Raw genomic sequence first — 24,213 nt, 5'->3', positions numbered from 1 at the left:
TTGTTCATTTATCCACATTCAAAATGAAAACTCAAACCGAAATTTTTGAGAGAGTAAATATGGATTCAAAAATAATTACCCACATATATATGTATGTTATGAAATTCTTTCAGTCTCACATTTGTTAAAAGAAAAAGCAAATGAGAAAATTTCCTTTGTGAAAAGATTGTTATTTGCACAAATCATTCTTGTTCCGAATGAACTGAAATTAATGATCACGTTAATGAATTGAACAACTTTGATCAATCTTTTTTTTGAACATTTTGACTTTTCAATGGCTTTTCAATGCACTTCAAATCTCACTGTGGGCTCTTGCTTGCTGTCTGAGATGTTTGTGTCTTCATCAACATCAACTGCATCAGAAACAGTGAATATCACAGCATCTTTTGGAAACCGCTGGATGAACTCTCTCTTGAGAACGGTGAGTTCAACTCGTTTTGAGATGTCTTCTGAAACACATGATGGGATAATTTCAGCCAAAGACGACGAATTGACCATCTCCAAATTTGGTCTTTCTCCATTGGCTATCTTCTGTCCAGCAACCTCTGCCTCATACTCCCCAAACGGAATATTCAGCGTCAGACACTCCCACAACATCATCCCAATCGAGAAGGCAACTGATTCCTTTGTTGCTCCCATCTTCTTGTTGATCAGCAGCTCAGGCGCCTTCCACCTCATGCACTCTTTTCTGTTGTCATCCTCATCCTCAAAGGCAGATGAAGGAGGTGGTGATTTTGTGAATCTCTCGCTCTTCACAGAAACATCAGAGGAAGATGTGGCAATGGTGGAGGCTGAAGAGACAGATGAAGTGTCAGAGTCTGACGAGCAGTCGGAGTGGAGGGCAATGCAGATGACCACGTGTTCTGAGAACAGCACAATGTGGGGACTGAGATTGGCCAAAGAGGAAAGCTCATTTTCCATTTCGTCAAATGAATGGAGCGCAAGATTGGCTACCCAGAACAAGATCTGGGCAGCTGTCTGCTCCCTCTCCTTCAAACTCCCAATTGCCATCTCCTTTGTCTTATTCAACCCATGCAACAGCATGAACAGCGAATCCCTCAGATCCACAATGAGCTTTTCGTGAGGAGATGAACAGGCCATCGCATCCACCAGATTCGACATGGATGAGGTGGTGGGGCACAGATCCTCTCCTCGAACAAATGTTGAATCTGTGTCTGAAGTGTCTGTTGTTGAAGTGGATGAAATCGATGGCGATGGTGTTCGCTTTCGAATTTCCTCTTCATCATCTTTCTCCAGTGCCCATTCTGGAATCTTGTCTGAATCTCTTCCCAATATATATTCAGTCGATCCACTCTCACTCAACAAATGCTCTGATGACTCTGAATGGCCCAAGTTTTTCTCATACACTCTCTTCTTTATCCTCTCATCATTCTTCTTCTCAGCGTCCCTCTCTGCTCTCCTCCACTGTTCCTCAGGCGACATCTCCATCGTCACCATCTCAAACGCCTTCGGATCCTTTTTGATGTTATCATTCACAATCTCTCTCAGATCTTTGTTCGTCTTTTTTGTTTTCTTTATCGAACGGTGACAATAATTGAAACAATAAGAACAACAAATATTACTGCGATAATAAGAGCCCAAGGCGGATTTGATCCTTATCCACTTTCAGCAAGTTTTTCATTTCCACTTGACTGAGATTCACTTTTGTTCTTCAGAGAAACAAGATCAGTTGAAGATGGATAAATGGCATCCCCAAATAGAATGCAGCAGCAACGAATGCCTGTTGAATGTTTGTTTTTCTTGAAAGTTTTCATGAAATTTTTAATTGTTTTGTATTTCAATTGTGTTTTGGATATTCTATATCACATCTGTTTTTATCTCTATGTTCTTATGCCACAAAGAAATGATATTCATTTGACTCCATTTCTGGCAGATTTCATTTTGGAGATGACATTTTGAGGAAAATGCAAAAAGGCAAAGAAATAACGAAGAAAGAGGAAAAACTGAGCGATAGAAGAGATGAGGATGTAAAAGTCTTGGAAAAAAAAGCAATTGAGAAGATGGAAGAAGAAGGATATGAAGATGTTATTGTTAGCTTTTATGGAAAAATTAATTATATTATCAGATATAGCAGTGAATTAACGTTGAATATTTCATATTATTTAGTGAATATTTAATGAAATGATATTAATTGTGCTTTTAAACTCAAAATTTTCATTTTCTTCTTTGATCATTTCGCAAAATCAAAAGAAAACAGTCATTTAAAGTTTTTTTCAAAATTCTTTTCTTTTCCTTTAACTTATTAAAAGTGAAACGAAGCTGCAAAAAAAGATAACTTTTTTTTTCTATTTTTCATTTTCATCTTTTATTCCTCAAATGATTCGTCTTTTCAAGAGGTTCATGAAAAAAATCAGTAAACATTTTTCATTCAGCTTCTCCACCATCCATTCCTTTGTTATCTTCAGTTATCTTGCTTCATTTCACTTCTTTTCTGGTTTTTCATCCAAATTCCATCTGATATCAGAGAGCATAAAAAGAATAAAAATCATAACTTGACAAGCAAATGTTGGTAGGTTTGTGTTTTTATTGGAACCTTTTTTTTAATTGGCACCTTTTTTCTATTTCTTTGTGAAAGATATAATTTTCAATAAGAAACAAAGATCATTTGCACAAACAATTGTTTTTATCATCATCGGATGAACAGATGTGCTTATTTGATTTCGGGGCAACAGTTATATTCGTTAGTGAAATTATCGTATGAAAAAAACATGACAAATTCTTTTTAAAAACAAATTGAATAAACAAAAATATATTAAAGCAAATACTACCTATATCAAAACTTGAAATGTCTTTTGGCTGCTTAAAATGGACTTTTTTTTTGATCATTACCCAAAAAATTGATTGGTTTTTTTATGATCAAAAAAAAAGCTGAAGAAGGAAAAAGAAAAATGCAAGCAGAAATGGCGTCGATTGACTATCGCATTTATGAAAATAGACTCGAGAGAATGGCGCGAATTCTGATTGACGGAAAAGCCAGGCTTGTGGATGCAATCAACTTCGGTGAATTTTCAAAAAAACACTCATCCATGCAGTTAAGGCTGTAAAAAGTGACAGGGATGTTGCCAAAGTTGGAAGACCGTCATTGCTGCGCAAGGTAAAAAAGGAAATTGTCACAGACGTAATTAAAATTGAAGCAAAGTGTGGAACAAACCTGACAGTGAAGAAAACAAAAGAATTAGTTTGCCAAATATTTTTTTTTTCAATTTATTTGATTCTATTTAGATTGAAAATGCGATAGAAGATGAAGATTCAGAGATTCCAGTTGATGCTTTACCAAAAAAAGAAATTTCAAAATCCGCAACTTATTCCTTCTTGCGAAATCAACCAGAATTGAAATTACAAAAGACAAAAATTTTGGATTCAAAACGTCTTGCAGCATCTTGTCAAGACGTTTTGAAACCTTGGTATGAAATGCTTGATGATTTGCATTCAAAGTTCAAATACCGAAGGGAGCTAATCTTTAATGTTGATGAATCATCTCTAAGATTATCTGATAATTTCCAACAACTTGTTGCGACATCCTCGGAGTCTCCATCAGCCTGTTGTCTAGCACCTTCGAGAGTTCGAAATGCGACGCTTGTGGCTGCTGTTGCCTCAGATGGATTTTCTTTGCCCTCAATTGTTCTTTGGCCAAGTTTAAATGTTCCGGAAGATTTGACTCCTTTTCTATCTCCTTCGCTTGATGTGTGGTGCAATACGAACGGCTGGATGAACTTTTCTTTATTCGAACGATTCTCTTTGCGTGTTCTTCTTCCAGAAATATTAGAAAGAAAGAAAAGGATGAAATTGACTGAAGAGAGATGTTTGCTTTTCGTTGATTCGCACAGCTCTCGTGCAAACCCTATTATTTGGAGAAAATATATGGAATCGAATGTGGATGTCATCACATTTGTTCCTCACACAACACATATTTCACGACCTCTCGATAGAGGTGTTTTTGCTGTTCTTAAATCTGTTTTAAATTCATCAATAGAAATACCTCAATCTTCAACAGCTTCTTCCAACAGAAGGGCTTTGGCGGACATCCTTCCTCAAGCTCTTCACTCTGCATTCGCACCATCAGTAATTAAGAATGCATTTGATGCAAGTGGTGTTTTGTTCAGATCGTCAGGACCAGTTTTACGTAAATTACCCAAACACTCTTCATTTCCTTTGCCCACTTATTCAAATCGTTTTGATTTTTACGGAAAACTGCTCACAAATGAGGATTTCTTAGAAAAGTGGGAAGAAGATATCTTTATTCGAACAAGTGCGAAATGTTCCGAAGCCGAAGAAGAAACAGAAAACATTGAAGATACTCTTCCATTAAAGTCAAAGATGAAAAGAGTTTATCGAAGAATTTTGCATGATGATTTGGAAAATATCGAAGAAGAAAATTCTGCAGATCAAAGTTCAGGAAAAAGAAAAATTCGAAGATTATTTGACCAAAGTTTTGTTTATTTTTGCTAATTGAGTCTGTATTTTTTGAATTTTATCACTTCAAAAATTTGGTGCCAATAAAAAAATGGTGCCAATAAAAACACTAACCTAAAAGAGATGATTGTGAATCACAAGAATTTGATGCTTTCACTTCGTGATTGTCAGGTCGATTGAAGCCTCTCAACCCCAGGTGCTCTTTTTTTCCATTTCCTTTCGAAGTTCCTTATCTTTCAGTCAAAAGGAATGGTTGGCCCAATTCCAATACTGAATGATCTGGAGAAAAAGATGAATCAGGTGAAAGAAGAATTGACTTTTTGAAATTCTTGTTATATTTTTTTCTAAGAATCTTCATTTGCTTTTCGTCGTTCTTTAGTATTTCCATTTTCATTAAATACTAAATTTTTTATCAAAAATTTAGAATTTAAAATATGTTCAATTTTGTGTTCAGAGAGATCAAGATTCTGTTTGTGATTCATGCCCATTCCTTGAAGGCGATGGAAATGAGAAGAAAGGAAGAGAAATATCAAATTGTTGAAGAGAAAATTTCCATAATAGGCGATTGATTTGTTGCGAAGATTTTATAAATCATGTGACATTTCATTTTTTGAAAAAGAAGAGGACACATCTGATTATTTTCCGGTTAAGAGTCTTCATTTGTTTTAGATTGTTTGGTTGCAAATTCTGTTGTTTGCACTTCTTCGTTCAACATTTCCGAAAGATTTCGATTTTCGATCGTTAAACTCATCATATTGAGGCTATATTCATGCAGGAATCCACTCAAAGCACATCCTATAAAAATATCTTATCGACTGATGATCAGATTTAATAATCTTTCATTGAATACACCAATTTTTTTGCTCATTCCATTTTCCAAAGAAGTCAGAATGCGAACTCGAAATAAAGGACGAAAAAGGTTGCAGTTGTCAACACAGGCAAAAGATAAGCAGAAAACGGGGTGAATTGCCTTGGTTTGTTGGTGCATCTTTACATGAAATCGAGTAAAATGAGAAGTCGCTTTTATCAACACAATATTCGGAAAAAAAGATGCTTGACCAACATTGACGGTTTTGAAGGAAACACATGTGGAAAGTTTCATGACAAAAACGTCAGCAATTGAAATTGTTCACTTCAACTTGTGCTCAATCAGAAGTTATGTTCATATATGGAAATCTTCAGTACAAGAATTTCCGCAATGCTTCCAGTCGATTCAGCCAAAGATGCATTATTCAGCAATTTTTTCCATTTTTCCCACTTCTCAGCTGTTTGAGTGAGATAACAATCAAAAAATGAATAGCCATCTCAAAAATGCTCGTCACTCTTCATCCAGGTTGAAGATCCATGAAATAATGAAATGTTATTCCTGCTTTCATAAATTAATTTTTTCCATTTCTTTTGAAAGCAAGTTCAATCCTTCTCATTTCTGCAAATATAAGACCATTTTAATTCTATATATTTTCAAAAAATAATGAAAAACTTTCTAAACAACTGTTCAAGTCAGTGTCGATGCTTTATTCCACATTCGATGAAAGCTTTTCTTCAATAATTTTAAAAACAAACAAACATCCTTCTTGATTTGATTCAATATCCACGACACAGAATGAATGGTAGGAAGATGAACGCACTCTCAAATTAAGTTCCTTTTGCTCCCTTTTTTTCACACGAGCTTGAAGAATATGTGAATTAATTGAACAGCAGATTTTTGAAACAATAAAAAAAAAACATTAAAATACATGCTAATATTTATTTCAAATTGCTTAGACTATTAAAAGTTATACAACAGTCGGTCAATAAAAAATTTTTATAATTATATATTCAAAAATCGAAAATATTTCAACAAAAACTTATAATACGTTTTGATCAAAAGTTTTATCTGAAAGGTTGATGTCAATCTCAGAAATAGAATCACGAATCGACAGTTTATCTTCAAGGGTAGATCAAATAGAATCGATGCAAGGTATTTTCAATTCCATTTTTTCCGGAAAGAATAAGATTTATTACTAAAATTTTAAAGGAGATGATACTGAAGCTCTTCGTCAGTATAAATTGAATATCCTTAAAGAATTGCGTATTTTAAGAAGTACGATGTATCAAGACAGGAGAAAACATCTTGAAATGGAAGAAAAGCTTGCAAAGGTTCTCAATTTTTATCTATAGAAAAAAAATCGCATTTTTTCTGTACTATCAACAAATAATTGATATATTTTAGGTTACAGAGGAAAACTTGAAATTAAAAGATTCAAATGCACACTTGAATTATCGCATTTTGGTTTATATTGCCTTGTTATCTTTTCTTATATTGATCTTTTTTTAATGTTTACATCACAATTTTTACCCAGCATCTTGTGAAGAATTTGAAGGAATGCAGATCAAGTCAGTAAGCTGCACTTTCGAAAATATGCGAAAATAGTTTTTGAAAACAGTTATTTCGGAAAATTAATATTTATCTTTCATTTCACATATTTTTGAGGTAATTTCATATTACTATATCAGTGCTTCACATTTTTATTTCAGTTGCATTTGAATAATGCGATTTAGTTTTCAAAATAGTTAGTTATAAATTTGTTATCAATTATCTTCATGATGGTTAAGATCTATCTTTTTTTGTTTTATTTGGTTATTAAAGAAAAGCTTCATAAGAATTCAGTTTATTGATCTCATCTATTTTTATTTGAACAGTTGAAATGAACAATCAAATTGGACTTACGTCGTTCAAAAGGAACATGTACCAATTTGCATGTTTTTATATTATTCACAAAAATAATGAAATTAAAGAAAGTCGTAAGCTTAAAGAAAAATGCCTATACGACAAAATAAAAGCGCGAAAAGAGATGGAACGAAAAGATAGCCTGCCAAAAATGCCATTTCAAGAAGAAAATGATGATGAAATTTTTGACTTTATAGAAATTGATGAAGGCTTAATTGGAAGCCCTCAAAAGAAGAAACAAGAACTTATTGATTTGCATGATAATGCAAATTGTTTGCAAATGGAAGAAAAAACGACATATAATCGTGAGCGTTTAACAAAAGAAACATTAATTAATCGAAATCAAACAATTTATCGAAAAGAAAACACTCTTCAAGCTCGTAAAAAATTGAAATTACAAGCTTCTCTATCGCTTGCTTCTTCATTTCTTCTTGATTTTTTATTTTGGATTGTTCGGGGGGGAAGAAAGCAAATCGACGAAAATCAAACACACATTTGGGAAAAACTTGTTCAAAAAAAAGTGCTTTCAATCTGGAGAAGGAGGAAGCGAACAACAAGAAAGTTGCTAAGACGAGCCGAGCGAAAACTGGAAAAGCGCAGCCGCACCCACAGCAGCCCTGTCATATTACTTGCAGACGAGGAGCAAAGCCGAGCCGCCGCAAAGATTGGAGTCTTCCAGCCGTTTGTGATGGCGTCTGGCGTGGCGTCTGCAGGGCAAGGGCAGCAGCACTACTCACACGAGTGGGCGATGCCTGTGCAGAGAGCAGAGACCGAAGAATCGACGAAAACCATCCAGCGCTTCTTCAGGCTGTTTGAGCTTGTTTACGCGGGGAAGGATGCAAACTCTGCACGAATTAGACAGGATGCTTCTTATTCTTCTTATTCTTATAATTCTTCTTCTTCTTCTATTGCTTCATCATCATCATCATCATCATCATCATCATCTTCTTCTTCTTCTTTCCTTCCTTCTGCTAAATCCACACAACGTCGTGGCTCTTCTTCATCTCCCCCTCTTTCCTCTTCATTGAAAATGTCCATTCATCCAAATTTCCGAGCGCTGAGCGAAAAACACGAGGAAAAGAAAGAAGAAAGCAAAATTTGGGAGCTTTGGAGGATTTGTCCGAAGGGGCAGAGAGAGAAAGGAAGAAGGGAAGGAGAAGAAATGAGGGGGAAGAGGAAGAAGGAGAAGGAGAAGGAGAAGGAGAAAGAGAAAGAGAATATGAAGAGAAGGAGAAGTAAAAGCTGTGGATGGGAGAGTGCAAACGAGGGTTGTGGTGAAGAAGAGGAAGAGGAAGAGGAGGAGGAAGAAGGATGGGGGTGGATGAGTGAGGAGGAGGAGGAGGAAGAAGAAGAAGAGGAAGAGGATGAAGAAATTGAAGAGGAGGAGGAAGAAGAGGAGGAAGTTATAAAAGAAGAAAGAGGAGAGGAAGAAGAAAAGAATAGAAAAAGAGAAAAAGATGATGACAATAAAACGAAAGTCAGAAAAAACAGCATATTTTCGAATGCATTTTTGGGGGTGAAAAGTTTTGTGTTAAAAGGGAAAGAAGAGAAAGAGAAAGAGAAAGAGAAAGAGAAGAAGAAAGAAAGAGAAGAGGAAGAAGAAAAAGAAAAAGAAGAAGAAGAAATAAAAGAAGAGGAAGAAGAGGAAGAAGAAGAACAATTAGATAACGGGCTAATGTTTGTGGATGAAGACGATGTGAAAGTTGAGTCAAAATCGATCGGAAAAAGCTCACAGCAAAAGGAGAAAGAAGTGAAAGAAAGGAAAAGAAGCGAAAGAATAGCGAAGAAGAAGGAAGAAGAAGAAAGGAAGAAGAAGAAGAAAGAAGAGAAAGAAAGAAAGAGAAAAGAAAAATTTCAAATAAAACTTTCACATCTTCTTTCTTCTCGCGGCTCTTCTTCAAAACTTAGTCGTTCAAAATCTGTTGACACTTTTTTCTCTTCTTCTTCCTCTTCTTCTTCTTCTTCTTCTTCTTCTTCTTCTTCCTCTTCTTCAAAACATTCTTCTCAAAGAAAAAGAGAGAAGAAAAGAAAGAATACAGAACTGATTAATTCTTCTTCTTCTTCCTCCTCCTCCTCTTCTTCTTCTCTTTCTTCTTCCTCTTCCTCTTCCTCTTCTCCTTCTCCTTCTCCCTTCCTCTCCTCCTCTTATCTTCTTGTCTCTCACCCACTCTTCGTCTCCAACTTAAAAGAACGTTCTCTTTCTCTTCTTTCCTCTTTCTCTACTGCTTCTTCTTCTTCTTCTTCTTCATTTCCTTCTTCTTCTTTATTTTCTTCTCCTTCTTTTTCTTCTCCTTCTCCTTCTCTTTTCCCTTCCTTCGTTCATTCTCATTCAATTTCTCCTCCTTCTTCATCCTCTTCTTCCTCTTCCTCTTCTTCCTCTTCTTCCTCTTCTCCTTCTCCTTCTCTTCTTCTCCTTCAAAATATTGCTTCTCCTTTCGATTCTGCTGCTTCTTCTGCCACTGTTTCTTTGCCTCTTTCTCAGAAATCGAAACACCCAAGACGAAAATCTCTTCCTTTTTCTTCTTTTCCTTCTTCTTCTTCTTCTTCTTCTTCTTCCTCTTCCTCTCCTTCATCATTATCGTCTTATTCTTTTTCTTCTCATATTCCTCTTCCTCTTTCTTCTTCTTCTTCTTCTCTTTCTTCTTCTTCTTCTCTTTCTTCTTCTTCTCTTTCTTCTTCTTCTTCTTCTTCCTCTTTCTCCTTCCCTTCCTTCATTTCCACCTCTTCTCCTTCCAAAAAGCTGATAAATTCGTTCGCACATTCCATTGTGAACAAGATGTTGACAAGAAAGAAAGAGAAATTTTACCAGAAAATGAAAGAAAGAAGGAAAATGAGAGAGAAAATAAAGAAGAAGCAAGAATGGGGCAAGAAGAAAGAGGAAATGCTGAAATTGGTGAAGGAAGGGAAAAAGACAATGAACGAGTATAAAACAATGCGAAATGAACGAAGAGCAGAGAAGAAGAAGATGGAGGAAGAGGAAGAAAAAGAGAGGAAGGAAGAAAAAGAGAAGAAAAACAAAGAAAAGAAGAAGAAATTGAGAGAAAGAAGAGAACGATGTGTGTTTGTTAGAAGAAAAGAAGATGATTATGAAATTGATGGGGAAGAATTTGAGATTGAAGAAAGAAACATCCAAAAGATGAAGATGAAGAAAGAGAAAGAGAAAGAGAAAGAGAAAGAGAAAGAGAAAGAGAAAGAGAAAGAGAAAGAGAAAGAGAAAGAGAAAAGAGATGAAGATAAAGAAACAAATAAAGTGGAAGAAGAAACAACAGAAAACAATTCTTCTTCTTCCTTTCCTTCTTCTCCTTTTTCTTCCTCTTCCTCTTCCTCTTTCTCGTTTCCTCCTCTTTCTCAGCACTTCCTCCTTTCTTCCTGCTTCTTTCGAATAAACCCTCTTCTCTTTGAGCTCTCATCTTCTCAGTTTTCTTCCGTTTTTCCTTCTTTTTCCTTTTTCAACCCATTTGCTGACATCCAAAACAAAGCAAAAGAAGAACAAGAAAAAGGAAATGTAACTTCTTTCTCTTCTTCTTCTTCTTCTTCTTCTTCTTCTTCTTCTTCTTCTTCTTCTTCCTCTTTCTCTTCTTCTTCTTTTAATTCTCCGTCTTCTATTTCTCCGAAATCTTCTTCTTCTTCTTCTTCTTCCTCTTCCTCCTTCTCTTCCTCTTCTTTCCCTCCCTTCTCCATCTGCTACCCAACAAGTCTAATTCATTCTGTTGCTCTTTCTTCTCATTCTGCCATTTCATTAGACGAATTGGAAAGAATTTCTTCTTCTTCTCTTTCTTCCTCTTTTTCCTCTTTTTCCTCTTCTTCTCTTTCTTCTCAAAGATTTCACTCCTTTTCTTCTTCTTCTTCTACTTCCTCCCCCTCCTCCTCTTCCTCTTCTTCTTCCTCTTCTTCCTCTTCTCCTCCTTCTTCTTCCTTTGTCTTCCCACCCAATCCAAGATATTCTCTTTCCTTAGACATTTCTTCTAATCTCTCTAAAACTCCTATTAATGTTTCATCATCATCATCATCATCATCTTCTTCTTCTTCTATTTCTCCGTCTTCTATTTCTCCGATGCATTCATCACCTTCCTCTTCTCTTCCTCCTCCTTCTTCTTCATCTTCTTCTCTTCCTCTTCCTCTTCCTCTTTCTTCTTCTTCTTCTTCTTCTTCCTCCTCCTCCTCTTCTTCTTCTCATTCTAATCATCTTCCTCCAACTCCTCCTCTTCCTCGTTCCACAAACAACTCAAAAGAAACTAAAAACAAGCAAACACATTTGTCTTCTTTTCCTCTTTCTCGTTCTCTTCCTTTCTCTTCTTCTTCTCCCTCTTCCTCCTCTTCTTTCTCTTCTTCTTCTTCTCAAAGATTTCATTCTTTTTCTTCTTCTCCCTCTTCTTCTTCTTCCTCCTCTTTTCCTTCTTCTTCTGCCTCTCTTCTCACTCTCTTCCTCATCGTCCCAGGCAAAGCTTCCCCTTTTTATTCAGCCATTTCTAAGCAACTTTCTCCTTTTCAAACAAATTTGAAAATTCACAAGTTGTTCAATGAAGAAGGAAAAGAAATTAAACGGAATAATAATAAAACTTGTAAATGCGTTGATAATTGTTCTTCTTCTTCTTCTTCTCTTTCTTCTTCTTCTTCTCTTTCCTCTTCCTCTTCCTCCTCCTCTTCTTTCCCTTCTTCCTCTTCCTCCTCTTCCTCCTCTTCCTCCTCTTCTTCCTCCTCTTCTTCCTCCTCTTCTTCAAGCAAAGAAGAAATTTTATTGAATCATCATCATTTTTCTCTTAATCCTCTTGCAAATTCATTCAAAACTAGCAATTTATCAGGACAATCACATGACAATTCATTGAAATCTCAATTTTCTTCTTCCTCTTCTTCTCTTTCTTCTTCTTCCTCTTCTTCTTCCTCCTCCTCCTCCTCCTCTTTCTTCACCCTCATCTCCATCCAACTTCTTGTTCCTTCTTCTTCTTCCCTTCTTCTTCTCAAAAATATCCAAGAAAACATACAAAAATCGAAAATTTTGCTTCAAAAAGCAGAAGAAGAAGGAGCAGAAGAGAGAAGAAGAGAAAGAGAAAGAAGAAGAAAGATGAGGAAATGGAGGAAGAAGGAAGAGGCATTGAGGATGGAGGAGGAGGAGGAGAAAGAGAAAGAGAAAGAGAAAGAGAAGAAGAAGAGGAGGAGGAAGAAAATGGAAGGAGAAGGAGAAGAAGAAGGAGAGGAAGGAGAAAGAGGAGAAGGAGAAGGAGAAGAAGGAAAGAGAAGGAGAAGAAGAAGAAGAAGAGAAGAAGAAGAAGAAGAAGAAGAAGAAGAAGAAGAAGAAGATTGGGAAAATAGCAACTCATATGAAGAGTACATGAGGCAGAAGAGGAAGAAGATGCTGAAGAGGATGAAGAAGAAAGAAGAAATGCAAAAAAGGAAGGAAATGAACGAAGAAATTGAGTGGGAGAAGAAGAGGAGGCAGAGAAAGATGATTTCAGAAGGGAAATTTGAAGAAGTTTTGAAGGAAATGGAAGAAGAAGAGGAGAAAGTAAAGAAGTTGGAGAAGGAGCTGCAGATTGTGTTGGAAGAAGAAGAAGAAGAAGAAGAAGAAGAAGAGAAAGAAGAAAATGAGAAAGAAGAAAATGAGAAAGAGAAAGAGAAAGAGAAAGAGAAAGAGAAAGAAGAAGAGAAAGAGAAAGAGAAAGAAGAAAATGAGAAAGAGAAAGAGAAAGAAGAAGAGAAGGAGAAAGACAAAAAAGATAAAATCAAAATGAAAAGCGAAGAAATATTATCAATGTTTGATTTTGAAGAGTTAGCGAATGAGTTTGTGATTGAAGAAGAAGAGATTTCAGAAAGGAGAAGAGGAGAAAGAGGAGAAAGAGAAGAAGAGGGAGAAGAAGAAGAAGAGAAAGAAAGAGAAAGAGAAAGAGGAGAAAGAGGAAGAAAAAGAAGAGAGAAAGAGAGAAAGAGAGAAGAAGAAGAAGAAGAAGAAGAAGAAGATTTTGATGATGATGATGATGGCAATGAAGATATTTCAACATCTTCATTGTCTTCTTCGTATTCTCCATCGGATTCTTCTCTTTCTCTTTCGAGTGACACGTTGAAGGTGATGAAGAATGAATTAAAAAGTTTGGCTTGTTCTTTGCGTTCACAGGGGGAAGAAGAGAGAAGAAGGAGAAGAAGAGGAGGAAGAGAAGGAGGAAGAGGAGGAAGAAAGAAGGGAAGAGGAAGAGGAAAAGAAAGAAAGGGAAGAAGAGAAAGAGGAAGAGGAAGAGGAAGAGGAAGAAGTGAAAGTGGAGTATATACAGAAGGAAAGTTTGATTTTGCAGATAAACCTGAGGAAGGGAAGGAAGAAGAAGAAGATGATGACGATGAAGAGGAGGAAGAGGAAGAAAGAGAAGAAGAAGAAGAAAGAGAAGAAGAAGAAGAGGAAGAAGAAGAGAACGAAAGCGATATTTTATCAACCAGTTCGAGTGATGATTATTTGGATATTGGATTTGTGACAGTGGATGATGAAGAAATACAAATAGAAATCGAAAAGGAGAAGAAGAGGAAAGAAGAGAAAGAGAAGGAGAAAGAAGAAGAAAGGAAGAGGAAGAAGAAGGAGAGGGAGATGAGGAAGAAGAAGCAAAAGCAGAAGAAGCTGTTTGGTTTTAGTCAAAGTGAACAAGAAAGTGAAGAGAAACAAGAAGAAGGAGAAGGAGAAGGGAAGGAAGAGAAAGAAGAGAGAAAAAGATTGGAAGAGCAAAGGAAAGACAAACAATGGGTGAAGATGAAGCAGTTGGAACAATTGATATCTTCTGGAGGGACGAATTATCAGAAGACATACTCTGGATTGAGGTGTGATGAGGAGGAAAGAGAAGAAAGAAGAAAGAAAAAGATAAAGAAAAAGAAAGAAACCGAAGATTATATGAAGGATTTTGTGGATTCAAGAAATTTATTTATTTATTTTTCTTTTTTTTGCTTTTGTGATTTGTGATCGAATGTGTTTGCTTTTTTTTTTCCACATAATTTTTCTTTCTTCCTCTTTCTTCTCTATTTCTTGCTTAATCACTTTCTTTCTTTCTTATTATTAACATTATTATTATTTTTTTTTATTTTCTCCATTTTATCTATCAACCTATCTCTATCTATCTATATATTCCCTCTCTCCATTATCCCTCTTCTCTCTCTCTTTCTCTCTTTATCTCTCTCTCTCTTTCTCTCTCTCTTTCTCTCTTTCTCTCTCTTTCTCTCTTTATCTCTCTCTCTCTCTCTCTCTCTCTCTCTCTTTCTCTCTTTATCTCTCTCTCTCTCTCTCTTTCTCTCTCTCTCTCTCTCTCTCTTCCTTCCTTCCTTCCTTCCTTCCTTCCTTCCTTCCTTCCTTCCTTCCTTCCTTTTCACAGGCCCATGATCACTCTATCTGATTTGGATGAGTTTCTCCCCTCTGAAATCACAAGCAGCATCATCAGTTCTGTTTCCTCAGATTACTCTGCTCCTTCTTCTGACTCACAAAACTTTCAAAACCAACCTCTTTCTCCTTCTTTTTATTCTCCTCCTTCTCCTCCCCCTCCTCCTCTTTCTTCTTTTACTTCATTTTCTTCTTCTTCTTCTCCTCCTCCTCTTTCTTCTTCTTCTTTTGCTTCCATTTCTGCTTCTTCTTCTGCTCATTCTTCTTCTGATTCATCTCTTTCTATACCTCCTGCTCATCTTACCCCTCCTTTCTCATCAATATCATCATCATCATCATCTTCTTCTTCTTCTTCTTTTCCTTCTTCTTCCATTTTTCATTCTTCTTCTTCTTCTTCCTCTTCCTCTTCCTCTTCTTCCCCTCCTCCTCCCCCTCGCCTCAACTACCTCCGCCCTTCCCTTCTTCACATTTCTCCTTCTTCTCTTTCTTCCTCTTCCTCTTCCTTTTCCTCCTCCTCTTCTTCTTCCTCTTCTCCTCTTCTTTCATCTCCTCTTCTTTCTTCTTTACTCTTCTCCATCATCCCTTTCAAATACAGAACAAGAGAATTCGAGCTTCTCTTTGACACAAACATTCACGGGACGTCTTTGACAACGTTAGAGGCAAAACAGACAAGAACAAAAGGACCTGTGCTGATGCTGATAAAAGACGAGAGGAAGAAGGTGTGGAATAAAAAATGTGATATGTGAAAGATGAAATGTGAAATGTGAGTGAGAATGAGAATGTGAATTTGATAAGAATGAATGAATGAATGAATGAATTGTGAGAATATATATATATATATATGTGTGAATGAATGAATGAGTATTAATGTGAGAGTCTGTGTGAGAATTTTATATGCTTTTATATAAATATTGAGGCTTTTATATTTATGTGGTGAAAGCGAAGAAGAGATGAATTAAGAAATGAAAAATAATAAAAACAATATTTATTTATTTATTTATTCATAAATTTATTTTCAATATTTTTTCTTTTATTAATTTTATTTTTTCCCCCATTAATTCTCTTCCAGATATTCGGAGCATTCTTATCTCATCCGCTCACCCCTCACCCCAGATACTACGGTACTTCTGAGACTTTTGTGTTTGCTCTTTCTGATCCTCTTCCTTCTTCTTCTTCTTCTTCTATTGCTTCTTCTTCTTCTTCTTCTTCCTCCTCCTCCTCCTCTTCTTCTTCTTCTTCTTCTTTTTCTTCCTCTTCTGATATATCTGGTTCTTCAAATCAGCCGAAAATCACTAAATATTCCTCAACTCGGCTGAACACGTTTTATATTTTGTGCAGAGACGGAATTTCTGTTGGAGGAGGGTGTGATAAATATTATGGTGAAAAAAATGAGAAAATAATATTTTATTTTATTTTTTATTTTATTTTATTTTATTTATTTATTTATGTATGTATGTATTTATTCATTTCTTCTTAATTTATTCATTTCTTTCTCTTTCTCTTTCTCTCTCTCTTTTAAAGAAATGGAATAGCAATTAGAATTCTTCCTTCGCTTTCTGAAGGAACGTCTGCTTTTTGCTCAACTTTCAATTCTCCTGTCCTCTCTTCAAAACCCGATTTTAGTATACGCTCTTTTGAGATTTGGTCCTTTGATAAAGGTTTGAAACTTTTTCCCATCTCTTTCTCTTTTTAAATTAAAAAAATGCCAATTCTAATTTTTGAATGAAATTATTAGAATATAGATCATCATCACCACCAATTGGCCGCTTTTGAGTTTTTTTGATGAAATATATTTTGTTATTTATTTGAATGTTTTTGTGAAACTGTGACTTTATAATGCAAACATCATTCTATTTTTGAAATTTTGAGAAATTATTATCTTTTGATGGTTGCAGATCGAAAAATTCTATTTTGTTCGATTTTTCAATGATAATTATTGTTTTATTGAATTTATTTGTGACATGTTCATTATCGAATCAACAATATCCTCGACATGTTTGGATGTATTGGGGTGGAAAAGTTTCTGAAGTCGTCAAACCATTTATCGATAGAAATATTGAAATTTTTAGAGATATGCCAATAATATTTCTCAATAATAAAAATATCAAATTTTATGTGAACTTTACATCACTTCCAAATCATTTTCACAAACTCTGTCCACAGCACAAAGCTGATTTTTACAGAATCTATCTTTTAAAACATTATGGAGGTATTTGGACAGATACAACTATTTACTTCAAAGATTCTTCGTTTGCGAATAGAATGCATTCAGAAATTCAGCGATCTAATTCCCAACTGTTTGCATTTTCGTCTCACGGAAAAGGAAATCTATATCTGGAAAATGATTTTCTAATTGCACCGCAAAACAGCACAATCATGGGAAAATGGCTTGAAGAGTATACAAATGCAATAAATAAGGGATTTAAAAATTATATACGAGAAAAGTATAATCAGGGTGTTATTTTAGATTCAAGACTTTGCACAAATAATTCACAGAATACTTACCTAACAAGTCATGTTGCACTTCAGTCCGCTATTCAACAAAATTCACTCAAAGACTCTGTTCTTTCTTTTCCATCTGAACAAGGAATCTTTCAACTCCATTCAGAATGTCAATGGAATCCTAAATGCATCGCAAATCGATGGAAAAATGATCCAAAAGTGAAAACTTTGGATTCTGTAAAAATAACTGGTGCTGTAAGACGTTATATTGAAAGTCCATTATCAAGACTCCAATCATTAAAAAACTTTTTTGCTGCTGCTGTTATGATTTTCATTGTTGCAATTTATGCAAAGAAGCGAAGGTTGACATTCAAACCTGCTCAAGCAGACAAAGGTCAATACGAAAGATGAATTTTGATAAATTTTGTTTCTTGTTAAAAATTTTTATAAGTGTTGAATTGTCATGAAATAGGAATTCTTGGAAATTTCCGAGTTCTGATATATTTTCTTCGTTTTATTTGTTATTATATGTTTCGTTATTCATTTTTTCGTTACAAATGTTTTCATCAAAATAGATTGATCATATGAAGTATAATTAAATATTTTGTTTATATTTTGTGGAATGTTTGAATGGAGAAGAGACTATCGTGAAGAAAAAAGATTTAAAACATTAGAAGGAGGTTTTGCGAGTTGCACCAATACTTTGTTATTGTTTATAATTTTCCTTTCGTTGAAAAATTTCACAGAAATTGATAACACTGATATAAGGAAGAATAGCAATCAGCAATTCGAATACTTAAGAAGGACAAAAAGAACCGACTTTTTGTCGTCGAAGAGGCTCAAAACAAAAAACGCATATATTTCTGCAACTGATCCTCGAATAGTTGAAATGGTTTTTGATTATTTCCTCTTATGCTAGCAAATCATATTAAAATTTCGATTTCATTTGAATAAATTTTTTGCACATAACCGACTAAAAATGTTTAATTTTGTTAAGGTGGAAAATCTTCAAAGATATATTGATGGAATGAATTCCTGCATCCCATCCACTATTGCAGATTCTTGCGATTCTCTTCGATGCATTTTGTTAACTTGTTTGATAAACATTTTTTTATTGTTTTAGTATTTTCATATTATATTTGAAGATTATTTGCCTTATGTTCAATTAGCTGTTGATCATGGTTGTATTCCATGTCTGATTAATCAACTTTATCCAACTTCTGCGAAAGCCATGCAGGTTTGTTTCTAACATCGTTACCAAGTAATTTCTATCAAAATCTATTCATTATTTTTTCAAACATTTTATATATTTTTCAATAAATTATATTTAGCTTCATGCTCTTGGTTGCCTAAAACTAATATTTGAGATGGACACAAGATTTTGCGATTCTGTCGCACGAATCAATGGCTGCCGGACCATTTCTTCGCTGATATCTGTTCGAAATTATTTTATTTTATTTTTTATTTTTAAAAATTATTTCTTATTTTTCTACCTTTGAATTTATTTTTATTAGTCTCCATCAAATGAAATTGCAACTTGCGCATTAAATCTGATTGGGTTTGAATATCATCCATTGCTTCTCCTTTATTTTTTCCAAATTACAAAATTTTTTTATCTTCCCTGAATTTTTTTTATTCCTATTTTCTTTCTCTTTCTCTCTCTTTCTCTCTTTCTCTCTCTCTCTCTCTCTCTTTTTTTTTTTTTTTTTTTGTCATAATTGTTGTTTAGTTACATCAGCTTGAAATCCAAAGCATGCAAAGAGGCGCTTATAGCTGATGGAAGCATTTCCCATTTGATTTTTCGGTTTCTGTCTGAACTCCAACCATCTGACATTCAGTCACTTATTGCCAGTTCATCTGCCATACTGCCATCTCAAATTCATTCCTCATTGTTTCCTTCACGTCAAAATGCCATTCTTCCAACTTCCTTTCAAAACCCATCAATTTCATCAAGTCTATCAGAAACACAGCTGGATTCGTGCTATTCGTTCCTCTCCTCCTTTTCGTATCCTCTTCATTCTTCTGCCTCTTTCACTTTCAATTCACTCACTTCGGCTTTGCTATTTTCGCTTTCTTGTCTCGTGGCCCCTCCTTCATCTTTCTCAGTTTCTGCTTCTTCTCTTCCCATCTTTCTGTTTTCAATAAAATCTCTAAATAACCTACAAAAGATTCAATCTTCATCAAAGTTCAATCAAAAAAGTGCTGGAAAAGCCAATGTCGAAGAAGCAAACAGCATCATTTTCGACACAAATGTGCAAAAAATGCATAATTCGTTTGTTCAAATGCCATCTCATTTCACTTCACCAGCCATTTCATTCACTTCTCCTTTACGTTCACATTCTCCACTCTCATCAACATCACCTCTTTCTTCCTCTTTCATTTCATCATCATCATCTTCTTCTCCTCCTCCTCATTCTTCTTCTTCTTTATCTTCTTCTTCTTCTTCTTCTTCTTCTCTTCATAATTCTAACATTTCAATGGCCATCCCTTCCTCATTGTCTCTTTCATCCTCTCTTTCATACTGCTGCCGTGGGATGGCTTCAGTCTTTTCTCAGAACAATGCAATTTCAGCTACAATGAAAGGAAGCGATAGCTTTGCGAATCTTGTCAAGGATGCTGTCGAAACTGTGGCTGGTTTATTAGAGTTTGATGATTCACTAATATTATTCTTATTCTTATTTTTTTTCCCCCATCAATTTTTTCCGTTCTTCCTCAATATGTATATATATTTAATTTATAATTTTATTGAAAAATGTTCTTTATGTTTTTTCAAGGAATCAGCCTTTTTCTGTTGTTAAGCCTTGTGTATCTCTTCTGTTCGAACTATCCAAATGTGAAGGTGCTTCAATTAATGTGCTGTCCAACTCCAATTGCTTTTCTTCGCTGACATCTCTTTTCTCCAGCTCGTCTTCTCCAACTATCCTTTCTTTAGTGTGCTTTTCTATGTGTTTATGTGAACATTGTTTTTTTTTTTTTTTTTTTTTGAATATGAAGAAAAAAATTTTTTTCTGTTAACAATATGTAATTTTTTTCCCCATAGTTTCAACATTTTTTTAATTATATTTTATCATTTTTATATTTGGATTATAAAATTTTTATTTATTTACTTATTTATGTCAATAACTGTTTTGTTTTCTTCAATCTTTTTTTAAAATAAAAGCTTTGCATGACATTCAACAACATTGCATCTTCTTCTTCAGACAATGCCAAATCAGTGATCAGAACAGAAATTCCAGGAAGAATCGCACAGTTGCTCCATTCCTTTGATGAAATGTCTTTTGATGATGCAATTAGAGGAGAAAGGGATGAATGGAAACAAGAAAATGATGGATGTGAGCAAACATGTGATGAAGAGAGGACTTGCTGCTTGGACGACAACAAGGAGGAGAATGAAGTTAATGAAGGAGAAGATAGAATTGACAGATCATATTTGCAGTTTGACTTACAAGATGATAGAGAAGAAGAAGAAGGCGATGATGATAATGATGAATGCGACGATGATGATGGTGATGATGATGGAAAAGAAGGAGATCTTAGCACACATCCATTCGCTGAAAATGAAAGCAATTACAGCACGATTGATGAAAGGGAAGAAAATGGGCAATTAAATAGCATGCTAAAGCCAAATGAAGCATTAGCATCAAATTCTTCGAATTCTACACGCAAAACAAAACCAAATTCAAACAAAAAAAATTCTTGTTTAAGTTCAGTGGATTCAATCGGATTACAACGAAGCAGACAGATTCTAATAGTGGAGCTGCTGAGGACAATAACAACGCTGCTTGCTGCTCCTCCGTTTGAGGTTGGAAAGATGCTTTCTTCAGCTGTTAATCAAAAATGTGCACAGGAGGAAAGTGAGAAATCTCATTTATTTGTATGTGGAGTTTGGCTTTCTCACATTTTTTATTTAAGCTTTAATTCGAATTTTGAGAAATAGCTTTGATCATTTTTATAGATAATATTTTTAAATATTTTTGACATTTTTATCTTTTCAAAAAAAAAAAAATGTATTTTGTTTGTTCAACAAATGTTTTTCATTTTCTCTTCTCTATTTGCTATGCAGCCCATTCTCGGTCCTTCTTTCTCTTCATTTCGAATGATTCAACAAAAATACTCACCTCAGCAGTCAAGCCAGCAAACGCCTCATATTCCCAATTCATTCGAAGCACAAGCATGCAACACAATCTCACCTCAATTAACACCAAATAGGGATTTCACTCCTTCTTTGCTCTCCTCTCTACCTGTCACCCCCGTTGCTACCCCAACCACGCTGCTTCTTCCCCACTTTGATTCTGCTCAAGGGTATCAATCATTTTCAACTGCCCCATCTTCGCCTGCTCCTTTTCCACTTATGACTATGAACAGGGTAGACTCGCCTCTTCCTTTGGCTCTTTCTCCTTTTTCATCATCATCATCTTCTTCTTCTTCGTCACCATCTTCTTCGTCTTCTTCACCCATTTCTGCAGTCAACATCTCTGACACTTTGTCACCTTCTGCGAAAAACTTTGCAAATTCTCACTTCTCCTGTGGGTCTTTGCTCATTGGAAAGGCTCTTGTGGATGATTTTTGTGCTCTTTTGAAAAAATACTTTGTTTTAAAAGATGAAGAAAAATTGTATCTGATTTGCAGCGCGATTGAAAAACTCCTGAAATATTCATTGATTGCATCGAAAGCGAAAAGGATCAGAGAAAGAAACTCAAATGCCATAAAGAAGGCAAGTGCAACAGAAACAAATTATTTTGAGTTAATATGCAACGATCAGCAAAAAATGCATTTTGACTCATTGGATGTTGAAGGAGAAATGGATAAAGAAGATGATGGTTGCTTGGAATTTGATGATGATATTGATATTGATAATGTAAAAAAGGATGAGGGAATGGATTTCACAAATGCTGTTCAAAATCAAGATTATTCAGAATTCGTAAACAAAACCAAAACGAACCCAGAAAGAGCTGTTCCGAACTTACGAGCTTCTCAATCGACTCCTTTACCTCAAGTTATCCCACCTTTTACAACATCCACATGCAACTTTGCGTACACTTCTTCGTCATCTTCTTTTCCTGCGCAGATTTCGTTTTCTGCGAGACAAAATTGTGAGGTTGGAGAAAGCGGCATGAATTTGAGTTCTGAGTCTTTGAAACAGCAGCATTCTGCTTTGCCTCTTATTCAATCTGCTTTCTCTATGGCATCTGAAAATTCGTTGTTATATCAATCTGTTGTCAATTCTTCTGTAACTTCTGGTTCGCATTCACGATTGGCCAATCCATTTCTCAGTAAAGCCGCAGCTTCGTTGGAGCTTGAGGAGCTGCCAAGCCTGCCTATCTGCTCTTGGCTTGATGAAAAAGAGTTTCCTTCTTTTCTTTCTGCTATTTCTGATCAGAGATCTCACAATCTTCATTTTGTTCTTTGTTCTTTATCAAAGCTTTGGGAAATAGTAACAAAGTTGTGATGAAGCGTAAATGAGCAAGAAACGGTTTTCCTTCTTTTCACAATTTTATGCTTTTGATCTTTTTTACGTTTAATCAAGATAAAAACAATAAAAATAAATTTGCTTCGATTGCTCATTTCTTGGATTGTAATTGAGAATGATGAAGAGATATTTGCTTTCAAAAATTATTTTTATTATTAATATTCGAAGGTTGTGAATTATATTGAAAAGTTAGTTTTCATTTAATTTGCATTGATGTCATATTTCCAATGTTTTCACAATTTCTTTTGATTTTCAGTTCGTTTTAATTCAAATATGGGTGATTATTTTCGAAATCATAACTTTTTTCGGGGTGTTGGTTTTTCAAAGGTTATTTGTCATTGTATATAGATTTTGTATTTTAATAACAAATTTCATTTAAACCATTTCAAAAACAAATGTTAAAGTTGAAATAAAGAAAAAAGTATGTATCAGAAGCCTTTTAACATTACACTATTCTATTGTGAATAGTCAAGTGGGTAATTCTTTTTGAAAAGTCGCAAATGTTTAATTTTCAAATAAATCAAAAATTCCATATTTTGCTCAAATTTCTGTTTCAGCTCACAAATCTCCTCAAGAATGTCTGAAATAGCATTATCCAGAAATAGATTATATATAAGTGAAGTTTGGTCTATGCCAACAAAAATTTGAGCAAAACATGAAATTTGTGATTTGTTTGAAAATTAAACATTTGCGACTTTTCAAAAAGAATCACCCAAGTGAAATTTTCTTGTCGAAATTTTTGAATGAAAAAATATGATTTCAAAAATTATCACCCACATTTATAAGCAACTTTTATATGAAAACTTTTCAATTAAAAAATAAATTTGTTTTTGAGATCTTTATCGAAAATACAAGAATAAAGCTTTTCAAAAAATGTAATTCAATAGCCTTTTCGATTCGTTACAATTTTTCTCATTCTCTCGCATTATAACAAGTAGTTTCAAGAAGCTTGTGTTTTATTCAAATATCCTGTTACCAACTGATCTAACCCACTAGTCTTTTCTTAGGGTTATTGATAATTTGGTTTTTTTTTTGGCTGATCCTTTTTGAAATCAAACTTTCGTTCGAGTTATGATCAAAAATTTAATCTCAATGGGATTTTGAAAAAATTTGATTCTTTAATAGCAATATCATCAACGATTAGTGTTTCATGTTTCAACTCATCTTTTTTCAAAATCCCATTGAGATAAATTTTTTGATCAAAACTCGAACGAAAGTTTGATTTCAAAAAGGATCAGCCATATTTTTATTGAGCTTTGTGTAATCTTACAATGAGATGTGAAATTAGTTGAAAATAAAACAATTTCCATGATGATGATTTTTTTTCTGAAAAATCAAGAATTTCATGTTTATTCACAAATAACAAAAATCGGGGTTCAATTTGTCAACCTTTTTGTGAATAATACCAAAATATTATAATTTCAACACCTTCTAAGATTCAGCCATAAATCTTTATTTTACGAATGTTTTTTGTTTCAAACAACTCAATTAGATTAGTTTTTAATAATAAGTGGGAGATTTTTTTTGAAATCCTAATTTTTTTCTGGACGTTGATAAAAAATAAGTTTTTATGTTCAAACAAGTTCATTTGTAACGAAAAGACAAATTCAATGCAAAATGCAAAAAAGGCAATGTTCGAGAACAAAAAATTAGCTATGGGTGACGTGAGAAAAAAAATTCGTCACGTACGTCACAAGTTTTCCACTTCAGTCAAAAAAAAGAAAAAATAAAAAAAAAAGAAAAAAAAAGTACTTTCTATTAAAAAAAAAAACAATGAAAATAGACCTGTGCGACAAGTGGCAAATTTTGTCA

The 24,213-nt window shown here is 34.5% G+C and overlaps 5 protein-coding genes across 5 annotated transcripts; 4 read left to right on the top strand and 1 right to left on the bottom strand.

The window, feature by feature from the left end:
• Positions 1 to 282: 282 nt before the first annotated feature.
• On the bottom strand, positions 283 to 1,458 carry MONOS_12778 (uncharacterized protein; the record flags this gene model as incomplete). Its single annotated transcript, XM_067865422.1, has 1 exon — positions 283 to 1,458. One exon carries the CDS (start codon positions 1,456 to 1,458, stop codon positions 283 to 285), a length of 1,176 nt encoding a protein of 391 aa, XP_067729762.1.
• A 1,974-nt stretch (positions 1,459 to 3,432) lies between these two features.
• On the top strand, positions 3,433 to 4,470 carry MONOS_12777 (uncharacterized protein; the record flags this gene model as incomplete). Its single annotated transcript, XM_067865421.1, has 1 exon — positions 3,433 to 4,470. One exon carries the CDS (start codon positions 3,433 to 3,435, stop codon positions 4,468 to 4,470), a length of 1,038 nt encoding a protein of 345 aa, XP_067729761.1.
• Positions 4,471 to 6,295: 1,825 nt separating this feature from the next.
• MONOS_12776 (uncharacterized protein) lies at positions 6,296 to 7,088 on the top strand. The gene is made up of 4 exons (XM_067865420.1): positions 6,296 to 6,394; positions 6,452 to 6,573; positions 6,647 to 6,706; positions 6,777 to 7,088. Exons 1-4 carry the CDS (start codon positions 6,322 to 6,324, stop codon positions 6,816 to 6,818), a joined length of 297 nt encoding a protein of 98 aa, XP_067729760.1. The 5' UTR covers positions 6,296 to 6,321; the 3' UTR covers positions 6,819 to 7,088.
• Positions 7,038 to 16,600, top strand: MONOS_12068fu12775fu16514 (putative TLD). The gene is made up of 5 exons (XM_067864654.1): positions 7,038 to 13,939; positions 14,485 to 15,208; positions 15,559 to 15,851; positions 16,011 to 16,147; positions 16,225 to 16,600. The coding sequence occupies exons 1-5, from the start codon at positions 7,122 to 7,124 to the stop codon at positions 16,260 to 16,262; spliced, it is 8,010 nt and encodes a 2,669-aa protein (XP_067729759.1). The 5' UTR covers positions 7,038 to 7,121; the 3' UTR covers positions 16,263 to 16,600.
• Positions 16,601 to 17,910: 1,310 nt separating this feature from the next.
• MONOS_12067 (uncharacterized protein) lies at positions 17,911 to 22,473 on the top strand (the record flags this gene model as incomplete). The annotated part of the gene is made up of 8 exons (XM_067864653.1): positions 17,911 to 18,025; positions 18,077 to 18,168; positions 18,263 to 18,367; positions 18,446 to 18,489; positions 18,661 to 19,575; positions 19,706 to 19,862; positions 20,092 to 20,805; positions 20,995 to 22,473. The coding sequence occupies 8 exons, from the start codon at positions 17,911 to 17,913 to the stop codon at positions 22,378 to 22,380; spliced, it is 3,528 nt and encodes a 1,175-aa protein (XP_067729758.1). The 3' UTR covers positions 22,381 to 22,473.
• Positions 22,474 to 24,213: the final 1,740 nt, after the last annotated feature.

Source organism: Monocercomonoides exilis (genome assembly GCF_001643675.1).
Source record: "Monocercomonoides exilis strain PA203 chromosome Unknown scaffold16-1735695, whole genome shotgun sequence".
Classification (NCBI taxonomy): domain Eukaryota; phylum Preaxostyla; order Oxymonadida; family Polymastigidae; genus Monocercomonoides; species Monocercomonoides exilis.
This window is presented reverse-complemented; position numbering and strand designations above follow the sequence as displayed.

Bases quoted from the DNA above. Each gene is read 5' to 3' on its own strand.
- MONOS_12776 (XM_067865420.1), top strand. From the start codon at position 6,322: ATGTCAATCTCAGAAATAGAATCACGAATCGACAGTTTATCTTCAAGG. The intron at 6,395-6,451 runs GTATTTTCAATT...AAAATTTTAAAG, and splicing joins TCAAATAGAATCGATGCAAG to GAGATGATACTGAAGCTCTT. The intron at 6,707-6,776 runs GTTTATATTGCC...ATTTTTACCCAG, and splicing joins ACTTGAATTATCGCATTTTG to CATCTTGTGAAGAATTTGAA.
- MONOS_12068fu12775fu16514 (XM_067864654.1), top strand. From the start codon at position 7,122: ATGAACAATCAAATTGGACTTACGTCGTTCAAAAGGAACATGTACCAA. The intron at 15,209-15,558 runs GTGTGGAATAAA...ATTCTCTTCCAG, and splicing joins TAAAAGACGAGAGGAAGAAG to ATATTCGGAGCATTCTTATC. The intron at 16,148-16,224 runs GTTTGAAACTTT...TGAAATTATTAG, and splicing joins GATTTGGTCCTTTGATAAAG to AATATAGATCATCATCACCA.